The sequence below is a fragment of the Haliotis rubra genome, unplaced genomic scaffold, assembly GCF_003918875.1.
Source record: "Haliotis rubra isolate DU_JTF1 unplaced genomic scaffold, ASM391887v1 Scf85, whole genome shotgun sequence".
NCBI lineage: Eukaryota > Metazoa > Mollusca > Gastropoda > Lepetellida > Haliotidae > Haliotis > Haliotis rubra.
In genome coordinates, this window is record NW_025767579.1 from 812853 (window position 1) to 828093 (window position 15241).

The window sequence follows — 15241 nt, forward strand, 5'->3', positions numbered from 1 at the left end:
ACGTACTTTAACTTTAACTCATGCCAGATAGCTAACAATCGGCAACCTTTTCAATATTTTGATTTATTTCTTGTACATCTTATTTATTAAATAGGTGAGTCAGAGTTGTAACAGCGTATGTCTATGTAGCGGTTGTTGTCGCAGTCAACGTTGGTATCCCTGTGTGAGAGAAATGTTATTTGTTCTTCATATATAACTCATGATACATCAGAGGTAGTTAAAGGGCGAGGAAAAACCTTACAAACACACAAATGACAGCAATTGGAAAGGAAAATAATGAATTTCAAAGAAAGGGTTCCTAAAACAACAAACCCCTGCCAAAGCAAACCGAGTCACATTCCCAGCCCCACTACACCCAATATGTGGGACGGGTTCCAAGGTTCCTAACCCACAAACCAACATCATAAGCTGTATCCGGACAGAAACTGTGGAAACCCCCCAAGATGGTGGCCCGACCCTCACGCTTGAACCCAAGGCCTTGGGATAGACTTATCACTTCCTTGTTACAACAAGCACGTGGAGCCACAGGTTGTTCCTCGTTGGACAGACTAGTCTCTAGGGGGTGGGGTTGTTAATACCCACGGTAATGTTCATTAATGACTAAACACCCAAATCTTCTCATCTTCCGATCTTCCCTTATTGACGTACATGCAGATGTATAGTTATCTATGTTCCTTTAGATAACGATGTCTGACGCTCAATGCAGTAATATATGTATACCTTGTATGGCCGGCTGACGATACATCATTACTTCATGAATGAAGCTGTATATCCTTCCTTGCTCAAAGAAGTCATGACGAGGCTTATGCAATGTGTCTGTGAAGCTGTGTTAAGTCGTTTAAGTTATAATACTCTTGTGTTTTTAGCCCATATTTCAAGTCAAAGAGTTACACAAACAGTGATCCCTGTGAAGTGGTAGTGTAACACGAGAAACCTTGTCAATAATCCAACGATAAAAGTCGTTTTAGGTGTCCCGGTAGAATTGTCAAATTCTTTGACCATTCTGTTCATTTCTCTCACAACATTGACAGATAGCATATAGTTTTAAAAACAAGACAGGGATTTTAAGAGATAATCCTACTGTAGCAATGTTTCAATTTCTTGCTTTCTTTTTTTTATATTTTAATTTAAAGTGAGTTAGCTAGGTGAGGTGGAATGCATTTATATATCGACGTGTGTGTATGTATGTGCGTGCGTGCGTGCGTGTGTGTGTGTGTGTGTGTGCGTCTCTCTCTCTCTCTCTCTCTCTCTCTCTCTCTGTGTGTGCGCGCGCGTGTGTGTAAAAGTCGGGACTAGTGGCGGTTTTATAGTGGTAGCTCACATAGTTTAAATAAATGATACCCGACTCAATGTTTTGGTATGACGTCCCTGGGGGTCGAACCACCGACTTTTGGGGGCTCTCCAGGTAGACACTCTATCTACAAGACCACGGAGGCAGTCTGGTAGTTTAACCAATAGTTCAGCCATCCGAAAAAATCACTGGAGCATAACCTAATGCAAGTCCCAGGACCATAACTGTGTGTTCGTAACGACAGCAGATCCTGGCCCGACCAAGGGACGTAACCGCTTTCCCACACCTGTCCTCGTGACTCACAGCGGTTTTTATTTCAGATTGTTTTTGGCATTTGGGTTGTTTAAGTTAAAGATATATTTTAGATATATGTATATGTATATTTATGTATATGTATATATATGTATATATGTATACATGGATGTATATGTATATACGTATATTACGTACCTTCTGAATCGTGTATTAGTTCTGGATCCGGGTTCTTCCGCTTGAGGCTCTCGCTCATGTCATGGGGACTAGCTGTGTCTCTGTCAGAACTACTGTCCTTCATCGGTTAACCTGTGTTGTATACAATAAAAACACTGTAGCAATTTAACTGTAGCAATTTATCGGTTAACATGTAGTACTTCTGACACCTTGTGTGTTATTTCATCGGTTAACGTGTAGTATTACTGGCACCATATATGTCGAGATATCGGTTAACATGAAGTGAGTGAGTGAGTTGTGTTTTACGCCGCACTCAGCAATAGTCCAGCTTTATGGCGGCGGTCTGTAAATAATCGAGTCTGGACCAGACAATCCAGTGATCAACAGCATGGGCATCGATCTGCGCAATTGGGAACCGATGACATGTGTCAACCAAGTCAGCGAGCCCGACCACCCGATCCCGTTAGTCGCCTCATACGACAAGCATGGGTTACTGAAGATCAATATTCTAACCCGGACCTTCACGGGCCTTAACATGTAGTGCTTCTCTGACACCTTGTGTGTTATTTCATCGGTTAACGTGTAGTATTACTGACACCTTATATGTCGAGATATCGGTTGACATGTAGTACTTCTGACACCTTGTGTGTTATTAGATCGGCTAGCGTGTAGTAATGACACCTTATATGTCGAGATATCGGTTAACATGTAGTACTTCTGACACCTTGTGTGTTATTAGATCGGCTAGCGTGTAGTAATGACACCTTATATGTCGAGATATCGGTTAACATGTAGTACTTCTGACACCTTGTGTGTTATTAGATCGGCTAACGTGTAGTAATGACACCTTATATGTCGAGATAACCATACAAATGACGTTATACCTGACACTATGTTATGACCAGACATCGGTTAACATGTAGATCTAACTTATTATACTGACACATCTAAACATGTAATATATAATCTATTTTGTCACATAATCAGTTAAGATGTAAAGATTTATTGTATCGAGCTACCAGTTAACATGTGGTATACACAGCCACTGACCTATGACCAAATATAAGCAAGGTTTACGTGTATTCACTGACATATATCACTCTTTGGCATGCGCTTCATTTATGACGACAACATTTAACAGCCTTCCTGTTGAAAGAGAATACCGTGTAATTTGCACATATTTGAATAACAAACTTCAGATAACCCTGTGAAATATGTAACGTCTTGTGTCGGCTACATCCGTGTTGTCCCCCAAACACAACCCCAAACAACCATCACGATGTATACATCATCTGTATAACTTGAAGTTGATTCAAACCATCACTTAAGAATAAGTAAACTCATCAAATCGGTTTATGTAAGGAAATAGCTCTGATACCTAACTGAAGCAGTACGTTTATGAAACTCTAATCTGGCATTGCTTACTTCTTGAGTTGAGAGCAGTAAAATTCTAGGAACTCTAATTTGTCCATTCGCCAGTCACACAAAAGGTAAATTATATTTCTCCCCCTGCCAAATTCTACTTGTCATCAGCAATATATATCGTTCACTGACCAATACATCCTCAGTTGAATAACGTTGTAGTATTTGATTCATGGTTGAACGTCCCCCTTTTGTAGTTGAGTTATTAAGTAAAAACGAAGTTTTGGCTCCTTAGTGCATCTAAAACAGTAATGCACATGACAACTGCACACAAAATGCACCACAAATATATAATCGCGTATGGTGAGGTTTGTCTTCGTGTAATTAACGACATTTCGAGCAGCCGTACGTGATGTACATCTCACATGAAGAGTTCTTCCATAAAGAGGTCTTGACATACAAATCATGTGCGCACACATTATCCAACTTCCGGCTTGGTGCTAAACAACTTCCGGAGGATTGACAACCCAAATTACCAGTCTCTCATTGACTTGGAGAGTACCGTCACGTGACCTGTCCTAGAGACGGTGATCTGGCGGCGCTGAATTAATTCCCTTCGACTGGACTATTTACGAACGCATCCAATGCTGCCAAACATTTCTTATAATCCATAAATCCCCGATGTGTAAGTGTAAAAACAGCAATGGTGTCCTGAAAAGTAGGCCTTCGGTATGTGTATAACTGTACTGTGGAACCCTATCAAGGAATAGTGGCACTCGTCTCTGCTGGTAAAAGCCAAGCACATAGGTCAGATCTTTTGAAAGAAAGTTGAAGTTAGTGAGTTCCTTTCTTATGAGTCTTTAGGGTATGTTTCCACAACTTCTGAAGAAAAGTAATATTTTATTCCGATTTAAAAATATGACTCCTTTCTAAATATATTCATGTTATATCTCTAAACGTACCTACTACTTCAAGAAGGGTATATATAACACGGTCATTGTGTTGCTGCCAAACTGAAAAAGGTGGCAAAACATGTGTTACTAAGTGTTAATGAACATTCATGTTAGTTTTGAGTTCATAACATCAGGCTGGTCGTGAATCCACCAAGGCTCAGGCTGTAACCGACCAGTGGTCGAAAGTGTGAGCACCGATGTACCGACTCCCATGTCACATCTTGTTGCGATTGTGAAGTTGGTAATTCAAGTCGATCCCACATCCCGGTTGCAATCACACGCTTTAATTACATGACAACCAATCCCCATTTCATTCGTCTCACAGGTAGCTAAACGCCTATTTGCCAATAGGAGATGAGACAAGGATTTCAAGTCTTCAAATGTTCGACAGAGAGAAGTAATATACACGTGATGTGCGAAGGTGAGTAAAGGTTGCAGTTTAACGTGTAATCAGCACTATCTCAGTCTCATAGCGTGGAAACCAGTTTAAGATTATAGACGTCCTGCAATCTATGCTTGTGGTGGTGTGTGGTGCTGTGCATAGAGCAACACTGAGCGCGGAGAGTCGTTGGATGGGTGACCGTGTTTGGTAACTTGACTCCTGAGAAGTTCTAGGACTTCAGTCCTGCCCCACAACTAAGCACATATGATACATGTGGTGTCACCTAGGCCTGTGAGTTTGGTCACAGTTGCCTCTGTTCACCCAGCAGAAAATGGGTACCTCGGTGGGATAGGTCATGGGACTATTGACCTTCTAGCGCCTCACAGGCAGCTTGGGTTATCCGGGTAATAATAATCAGATTCTGATTTCAGCGTCCAGTGAGCAACTAGTCAGATGGATACTAGTCGCTATATAAATGAATTATCATTATAATTATTATTATTGTCTTAAGCAACAACTAAATGGATCGGAGGTTCAGGTGCCCTGACTAAATGCCTGTCTCCGTATACAACTGAGGAGATTGATGCTCATGATGTCGGTCATTGTGTTGCAAGGTACAGACAATATTTATCATATTGCTGAACAGTTGCGTCGTTAAGCAACAAACACATTCATATGACGACATAAAGGTCGCCATGTGAACCATCATTCGAGATAAAGAGAACAGACTGCGCTATTTTTCCAGATAACTTGTACACTGATGCTCCCTAGTCTGGCAGATAACGCAGACCAGGTCATCACCTTGTTGACAAACCGCAGACTGCTGGTTCAACGCTAGTTTACCCAGTAACCTTGGTTCTCGTAGAATGCCCTCATAGAGATTCAGCACTGAATGCATTAGCATAGTAACCAGTTGACAATTCCACATGGGAAAAACGCGCTCACGCGTGTATCATTCTGTCTTAAAGGTGCTTGAATTTCCATGTGTCGCTCTTCACTATCGTTGAGTAAGGTTAAAAGGAATATATTTTGAATAATATTTCTGAAATCCTATTTTGTTTATAATATATAAAACTAAATAGTTGATATTAATATTAGTGTTATATCGTGTAAAAAGGGATCGTAAAATATAAATATAATTTTCCATAAACTATAAACCGAAATAAACTCTCTATAGTGTTAATGCAACTAATATGTGAATAATGCATACAGAAAAAGTATTTTCAGAAAAGAATACATTTACATTCCATATAGTTTTTTCCTATGGTCTATCTGACAGGACAGCTTTAACTGGCTTAACTTTGGCCTTGCATTTGCATTGATTTCTTCCAATTTCAACCTCAATTCCCCGATGAAAGAGCCACATATGCGGTTCCCTTTGCACTTCTTTATACATAAAGCACTTACAGCGCCATCAATAATGGTACCCAGTTTCAAAATCATATTCTATTTCAGTGTATGTACAAGCTGCCCGGTTATTCTTAGCACATACTACAGGTGCGGTATTACAGAACAGGAATACATTAGAACTGGTTTCCCAATGTAAGTAAAGATCTATGTCTACGATCAATGATGCACTTACACATACAAGAACAATAGAGATAGGCCGAACGTAGGTTCAACCAGGGACAGAACAAGCTGTCATGGTTTCAGTGTGAGGGTTTGGGACAGCGGTTCCCATGGCGGGTGTCCGAGTAAGGGTGTGTGAGTTAGGAGTGCAGAGTGAGAGGTTCATAGTGCAGAGTGGGGAGTGAGAGGTTCAGAGTGAGGTTTGAGAATGAGAGAGTCAGAGTGAGGTTTGAGAGAGAGAGGTTCAGAGTGAGAGGTTTGGGACAGCGTTTCCGATGGCGGGTGTCCGAGTAAGGGTGTGTGAGTTAGGAGTGCAGAGTGAGAGGTTCATAGTGCAGAGTGAGGAGTGAGAGGTTCAGAGTGAGGTTTGAGAGAGAGAGAGTCAGAGTGAGGTTTGAGAGTGAAGGAACCAGAGTGAGAGAGTGAGAGGTTCAGAGTGAGAGGTTTGAGAGCGAGAGAGTCAGAGTGAGGTTTGAGAATGAGAAAGTCAGAGTGAGGTTTGAGAATGAGAGAGTCAGAGTGAGGTTTGAGAGCTAGAGGTTCAGAGTGAGGGGTTTGAGAGTGAGAGGTTCAGGATGAGGGGTTTGAGTTTGTGGAGTTGAGAGTGAAGGGTTTGCGTTTGAGGGGTTGAGAGTGAGGGGGTTGAGTTTGAAGTGTTGACGGTGACTGGTTAAAGGTGAGTAAGAAGTTCATAGTGAGGGGTTTGAAAGTGAGGGGTTTGAGAGTGAAAGGGTCAGAGTGAGGGAGTGAGAGGTTCAGAGTAAGGGGTTTGAGAGTTAAGGGGTCAGATTGAGGGAGTGAGAGATTCAGAGTGAGGGGTTTGTGAGTGAAGGGGTCAGAGTGAGGGAGTGAGAGTGAGAGGTTCAGAGTGAGAGGTTTGAGTGTGTGGGGGTGGGGGTGGGGTGGGGGTTCTGGGTGGGTAGTTTTAGAGTTGGTCTTTCTGAATGAGGGTTTGAGAGTGACGTGTTCAGAGTGATTACTGTAAATGTTTTACATACGTAGGTTTGTAGTTTGTTGTTTTACGCCACACCAGCATGTTCTCAGTTTTATAATGGCGATTTCTAAATAATCTAGACCAGACAAGTAGTGATTGATATCATGAGCAACGACCTGCGCCGTCATCGAGCCTGTCAACCCAATCCACATTAGCCGTTCTTACAAGTACCAGCGTGCTATTCTTACCCGTTCCCCATGGGGCTTGCTATCAATAGTAAATTATAAAATTTTGGAAAAGAACCACCGGAAACTGTTTGTAGATATTATAACTTTGTTGGCGGTAAACCAAAACAAACTTATTTTGAAATAAACCTTCTTTAGACGGTCACAAAACCCCGTCAATAGCTGAAGGAGTCGGCGGTGGAGCAAAGTTTTACTTATTTTCGTTAAGTTTCAGAAATGTCTGCACACGTGGCAAAATAAATCAAAGTTATACAGGGAGATGTTATCCAAAGCAAACATAGTATTGGCATTATCTTGTTAGGGTCACAAGGCCAGGTCCAGGTTTTCATCAACTGATCAACAGGTTGACAGCCTGTGAGTACAGAAAAGTGACAATATCACAGCTAATTATGTCGGGGTTGTCACAGACAGGTGTCTGTCAACTGGCTATTGTCTCTGACACCTTCCAAACACCCGTCGATAATCACACAATGAATGCTATTACTAACAGTGATCTTATCTCTTCTTCAAATTATGTTTCACTTTCCCCCTTCCCCTTCTTCCCACCTTAACCCCTACCACATCCCTCTCTATATATTTTCAAAGCTTATCATCTTCATGCTCCCTTCTCAGTTTCAGTAAGTCATGTTACTTCAAATAGCTTCAAAAGGATATCTCTTTGTCAAACCGCTAGATCTTTAGATCCAGTCCGTCTTTCCTAAATTCCATACTCTTTCAAAGTCCTGAGTTTGTAAGTATCATTCCTCTTCTTACACATCTGTCATACTTCAAACCCATTCTATTTCCTATATATTAGTCTTCGTATCGTTCACACTCTCTATCAGTCAATCTACCCAAACTGCTTTAAAACCGTGTCCCTCACCCCCAAAACACGCACGCATACACACACGCACACACATGCACCAAGCGCATAACACAAACGCATGCGCACACCCACGCACACAAACACACACACACACACACACCGCACAAGCACGGGCACACCACGCACACACCCACGCGCGCGCACACACACACTCACCACACGCACAAACATACTAAAGTTTTAACTCAGATATCGGAATTTATTACGATAACATGATATGTAATTTAAATGATACATATCTCGAGATACCCATTGTCTGTTTTGTTTCCATACTGAGGCACTTTTACACATAGAATTAATAAATTCCAAATATTGTAATCATGACAATATGAGTATTGATATACCTACAACTGTATAAAGAGGTTTGATTGGGGATGAAATGAATCCAACGAAATACTATGGGTATATTATTACCCTCAATTTTAATCATGACGTTTTCCAAGATAACTCACGGCATGTGATATTTGTCAAATAGAGACCACAAAGACACAGAGCATTAATAAACCCTGGACACGCGTCTATGAGTGGCTGCGATATGAAATCAATTGTCAATATTGTGTTTACAGATAATAAATGCTAACTTCAGAATATATAGAAATAAATCATATGCAAAAATTGTCGCAAAAAAGACCCATGATGATAACACAAATCATAAATTGTCATCTTATTATTAACAGCAATATTAAACATTATAAATAAATAGCAGCTGTTTCAGCGAGCTGGTTGTCACAGCTCCGGATATTTCCGGTGTGAAAGTAAAGATATTCAAATCGGAAATGAAAGATTTACCATGTATGTTTTTAACCCCACACGAATGACAGTTTCAGAAAATATACACGCGCTGTTAAACAGTAATATATATTATTGAATAAAAACCTGAGTAGTTAAGAAAACAAATTTGCATGAATATGTGTATAGATCTCCCTGTAAATTCATATTTGGTTATGATAATAATGTGATAATGATTGTGCAGTATCGAGAATAATGCAGTATTGTGCATGTTCTAGAAAGAGAATCTCACATTCCGATTACGCGGTCATATGTTGGAAATTATTTCTGAACTTCCTGAATCATTTTTGAACATGAACAACGAAAAGAACAACAAACATCTTCAAACTTTAATGACTCGAATAACCAACCAGCGCCCAAAGTCATCTGTGTATATTGTTGAACGTTAATATATTGTTCAAATTTGAAACGTTCCGTGAAAACTGTTTGCATTTATTCCATCAAAAACCAATTGGGCTGTGCACATTCACAAGTTAGGCAGACATAATTAAGGTGATAATAAGATGAGTAGTTTGCATTGCTTCAACAGATCCTTGAGATTGTAATCCACCTGCCACACGACATCCGATGACATCATTGTAAACATACGACCACGTGTTTTGTGGCTTTAGCCATTCAAATATAACACGTTGATATGAAATGGCCATAGCATGTGTAACCGGCTTTGAACGCTTCTGAAGACAACAAGCACAAAGGTCATGAACAAGGTGCCAGAACTTTTTCCAACACAGAATTGGTTGTTTGTCTCCTTGAGGTCGTCTCTGGCTATCTCACTGCTCTTACCATGCACATGCTACAGAGGCACCGCCATTGTCACAATATGGCATGCATGAATGCATTATTTACTAATGTTGAAGCAGTTCCGATCATATTTGCGATATTACTATTATTTCATATCATATCAGAACATGTATGATTTAATGACTTTACTTATTGACTTCAATTTGTTTAGTCTTTCAATACCATGTTTCCATTCCGATGATAGCACCTTAATCATGCATGTATATTTAGGTTAATACTGGTATCATGTTACCCTTATATAACACAGAAGTACAGATGTGTCAGCACCTTCACGATTATCCTTAAGAGATTTTATACAAAGGTTCCATAGCCAGAATGCATAGGATTAATTTATTGTATTCTAAGATTGGTATCCATATTATCAGTAAATCAACTACCAGTTTAACAGTCTTTAATATGTTGTTTATCAAAATCTCTCTTATTGTTTAGTGTGCAAACCGGTTGCAGTAAAGGCAAGTTGTTATTTTAAAGTATATATATATATATTGGATATTCATATGTTGTTGCATAACAAGTATAAACGTACCATCGCGTGGATTCAGGACCCTCTCTTATCATCAACACGTGCTTGTCTGATACCATCTACAATAATAACTTATAGGAAGCATAATGCCATTATCAAACACTTTATCTGGCACAGTCTTATTCAAATAACACACGGGTTCTGATATGATTCAGCACTAAATAAATATTTGTTTAGTGTATAAATGAACGGGTGACATGCTCCTCCCAACATTCGATGTTAAATAGTATTAATAGCATGGTCGCCTGCTTCAGCGTGGGATATTAGTTGATAGTATCCTTCATAAACTAATATTTGTAAATGATATCATTTGATATGGTTTTTATTGCAAATATGACAGCCCAAGATGGCGGTGGTTAGCTACAGGGTGTCACTTAATGGGGGTAAAAGTGAAGATACCGAACAATATCTATTGTCTATTTTCATAGTAATATCTCCTCGTTCATTAACTACTTATTAATTGAAAGAGTAAATGGCGATTGGTATCTTTTTATACAAACATATGACCGAAAGAATATTTCGCTCTGTCAATACCAATTAAAAACATATCAGATCTATATAATTCACATGATGCGTTTTCGAAGCATTTTTGTACTTTTATATGTACGTTTATTCACTTATAAATATAATCATTGTTTCATCTTGGTTGTTGACAGTTCGGGATATTCCGTAAAATAAATACTGTTTTAGTTAGCAGGACAATTCTCTGGGTGAAGATGCTTGGGGTATTTCATATACGCATTTTCATCAACTACACACATCAACAAACATACACATGTTCTATGAAGATTGGTAAGCGTTTCTGGTCATAATATTAGAATAAGACGGGGCATGAATTGATGATTTCATTTTAGATATTCTGATCATACCGTACTTGCAGTAATGAATTATTCCTATCATATAAGTGTGATACCTAACATCACGATAGTGTTGATATATTTGTGGTTATGTGTGTACTATTTTATTGAACATGTCTCTCTCACAAACATATGTTCTTAACTAGAAATATAACATTTTATGACATGTTCATGAGAAACATTGTTTTAAATGTATTGGTGCAACAATATTTTCTTTTCAGCACGTGTTATTTGCATAATAGAGTCTGATTATAATATCCTGTACTTGACTTTATACCAAGTTACACGAACTATTCAGTTGTAATGTGTTCACGTGTATTTTAAATGCCTAATAATATTTAGAAAACCTTTCTAAATATGTATCTCCCAGTCACCTTGTATATCTTATTGCTATCCATGTATACCTATTCTTCTAAGTCTTTGGTAGATAATTCCACCTTTGATGGCTACAGAATTTATTGTTTAACATTAGATGGCTATCCTAAGCCAATATACAATTAAAAGAATCAGTAAATCCACATTCTCCGAAATTAGTCGTAACACTTTATAGATATGAAATAGCAGTAATATATTTCGGTTAATATAAGCATGTGATAATCACAACTATCTATTAAAATGAACAGCTGTTATTTTTTGTACGTATGATCATATAATTTCGTTATATTTGTTTTACTCTAATCAAGTGTTATGTATATGTTATGTATATTTCTTAGACGGCAACATCGTATCACACTAGCTAAAGATACATCCCTTATAGAGCACGGACATATGTTAAAGCTAGTTCCTTGATGCAGTCGCATATCCAATATATGCATGTGCATATTTTAATATATATAAGATGTGTGTATGCATGTGTATGTTTTGGGAGAGAGCGAGAGAGTATTGTTTATATATATATATGTGTGTGTGTGTGTGTGTGTGTGTTATCGTTTGATGTCAGCACCCATCTGTCGTTGTAAGAAAAGTAAATTCTCGAACTTACATACCTAAATTTTATTTATTTACAGTCATTTATGGTGCTCATATTCTTAAATGAGTCGGTTGGTGATTACAACTCTCCTGCAAAGATGGCTATTACTGATCACTTTGCAGTGTTTTATACCATAAATTAGTTATTCCTTCGCCTACTTGATATAACAACTGTTTCATATAAAATTCTAATTATCATACTAATGGCACGCTTTGTATATGTTCAATATTATGAATAGTTAAATGATGTTATAATTTTATTGTTAAAATATTGTCATATTATGCTACTGTTTAGTATATTGAAATAAATCTAAAGAGTGTTATATTTCCCAAGGATATATAAAGAAAATGTTTACATATATAAAGAAAATGAATATCAGTGAAATCCATTCCTTAACATACGTTATTGTTTTCATGAAAATACATACATATTCCCTCCTATTACCGTGACACATTCCTAACAGTTCACAACACTAATCCATGCCATGTATATACAAAATGTGTTTACTATCTACGTAAATAATTTTATGCGGAGTTATTGCTAAATGTCGTAAACAAGTTCAAACGTTAAATATTCGATTGAATCTGCTAAAATATTCGATTGAATATTGACCTGCAAAAATCTACATATTTATCAGATAAGCTGAACGTTCACATGTAATTGATTTAATGGTATGGTGTCATGCATATAAAACTAAACTGATACAGTCGATCTGTTTAATATACGTATGTATATAAATAAATATGTTGTCACCCTTTCAAATGTCTTCTGAAAATAAGGAACGTGATTTGCTAACGACTAAGGGAAGTGATTGTCGCGGTCCTCTGCGAAAGTAGGTTAACTTATACATTTTAGTGTACACGTTAAAAGGTCAGACTGGAAAGAAACACAGAGTATGATTTATAAGTAAAGAATTAACAAATTTAAATATGTTATTTTCTACACTCGCTGTGTACTTTCCGTTAGTATTTACTTTTAAAAGTAAACTTGCTAAAATTCATAAGTGTACACAAAAACATACACTTCCGAGTGCGTGAGACGTGTTGACAGGAAGCTGACGTTAAAAGCATGCTTTTACGTTCAAGTATGATGGAATTTTGTGTTTTAAAACATTGACCTACCTGTGCTTATTTGATAAAATCCCAGGCTATCACAAAGACATGGAGATATAATCCGAGGTTTCAACACACACGCCAGTGTAGATATCTGAGCCACATGTCATCCAAACTCCGTGATAATAATGTTTAGAGTGTCCAACTCCCGCAACTTGCCAATGTTGCATCTTCATCCCAGCTCGCTCTCATTGGACGAGGCGGGACCGCAGTGGGCGTGTCTAGCTTTGATCGACAGTGCACATCTCCCTACCTGGGATGAAATCGCGACGACACGTGATAGAATTACGTCATTCACATGGTAGAGAAGGAACGAAGCGTATGTTTCTGATACTACCCGGTGTTTGGCACGATACACTTGATAACGGTACATGCAGGCTCGACAAAAGCGACGGCCCAAATACACGTGGACGTAAAATGGAACATGAAATTCTCAGCCTATTGACTTCTGTGACTTCAAAATGAATTAAAACATGCCTAAAATTATCATAATGGTAAATAGTACTATGTTTTTAAATATTGTCTGTATTTATCTTAAGATTACTCGTAATGACTCTGTCATGAGTGTTAAAACAAGAACTAAACGATATGACTTGAGGAAATAGTTGAAAATCTTTCTCCAAAATCCTCACAGCTTGTATCCCCAACATGCAAATACAGCAATAAAAATAATAAATGTATGGTTTTAGAGAAAAAAACTACAGAAATGACATTTTAACACAACAACCAATCATGTCCTCAAGATGTCATGATTGCGACCGAAGCGCTATAGTGGGGAGTTGGAGAAATCAGTGCGGACAAGTCTTTGTTCTGTGTACAGAGATTGAGCGTTGCTCATTTGGAGCCAGATCGATGCTGCATTGTTGTGAGATTGTATTGTGGCCGTAGCACCCGCCGTAGTCAACGTCCCTAACACCATGAACAGCGACCTGGGATCTTGGCTAGCGTTATGCTTGGTCGGCATCCCCAAGTAGCTATAGTACCTTGTGTGTCGATATATGTGTAGAGATTAATGTTCCTTCTGATAAAGTCAGATGCATGTGTAGTTTTGAAAATCATGGTTGGTTCATTGTATATAATTGTATACATATACATAAACAATCAAATCCTATCGATTATGGGATAGTTTCCACCACAGCGTCATGTCATCAATTGAAGAAAGCATTTTATAAGTTATGCGGGAAGTTTCATTGTATCTCAACGAATGTGAATTACAGTAATTATGGATCACTGATCACATTGTATAGTATGGGTCTGAACAAGCATGGTTTATGTGTATTTTGCTTTTCCAACTATAGAAAAGGTGTGATATATTTATGTTCTTTCAACTTCTTAATGACTACCAAAGATTTGAACTATTTGAAGCTCAGCTGCCAGCATGATTTGAACGTGTTTATTTTGTTATTGTTTATCTTTTATATGTTCAAATACAGTGTCAAACGTAAATATATGGAGGAAATTTCAAAGTTTGACGTATTAGTGACAAAATGATATCCGATGCAATCCCCTAATTGTAACTTGTACCATACGTTCCTGATTTTGTTCAGGTGAACAATTGATTCTCCTTTGCATATGTTCAAGACGGGTGCCACCGGACGGCAGGATCAGTTCACCTGGTATCATCACTATTTATAGTGATTCATAAACACATGCTCAGGATGTAGTCGGGGACACACAATCGCACATTTCGTATAAACATGCAAAGGGTTTTGCCGTTTTAATTTACTATGCTTTATAATTGGTTGTTATTACATACGAGGGTGAAAATATCGGGGTTCATATCTTTCATACGATGCCCTTGGGCAAAATATCACTTAGTCATCGTGACGTGGCGTCATGAACAATGCTTTGACGTCACGTTTAATCTGTGACGTTGCGTTCTACATTCGGCGAAGGCGGGTAGCCTGCCTATGTTTGAAAATAGATTTTGGTTTATTTACCTCAATTTGACGTCTTTGGTAATAAACAGAATATTATATTCGTGCCCATATAATACTATGTTCACGACTCTCGTGCCTCAATATCGGTATATCGAAAGCTCTCGCTCGAGAAATTACAACATTTAGGCACTCGTGTCGTAAACATAATATAGTATGACATGGGCACTCATAACATATCCTCTATTTAATGGGATCTTTTAAGAAAAAAACGATAGAGAT

The 15241-nt window shown here is 38.2% G+C and overlaps 1 protein-coding gene across 1 annotated transcript in view; it reads right to left on the minus strand.

Moving 5' to 3' along the window:
- LOC124262691 (ETS translocation variant 1-like) overlaps positions 1 to 13175 on the minus strand; it is a 78791-nt gene extending 65616 nt beyond the window's left edge. Inside the window, exons 1-2 of the mRNA XM_046697213.1 lie at positions 13092 to 13175; positions 1742 to 1852 (exon numbers count right to left, since the gene is read on the minus strand). Coding sequence (XP_046553169.1) covers positions 1742 to 1844 — 103 coding nt within the window. The 5' untranslated portion in view covers positions 1845 to 1852; positions 13092 to 13175. The remainder of the gene's footprint in view (positions 1 to 1741; positions 1853 to 13091) is intronic.
- Between the last annotated feature and the right edge of the window lie 2066 nt (positions 13176 to 15241).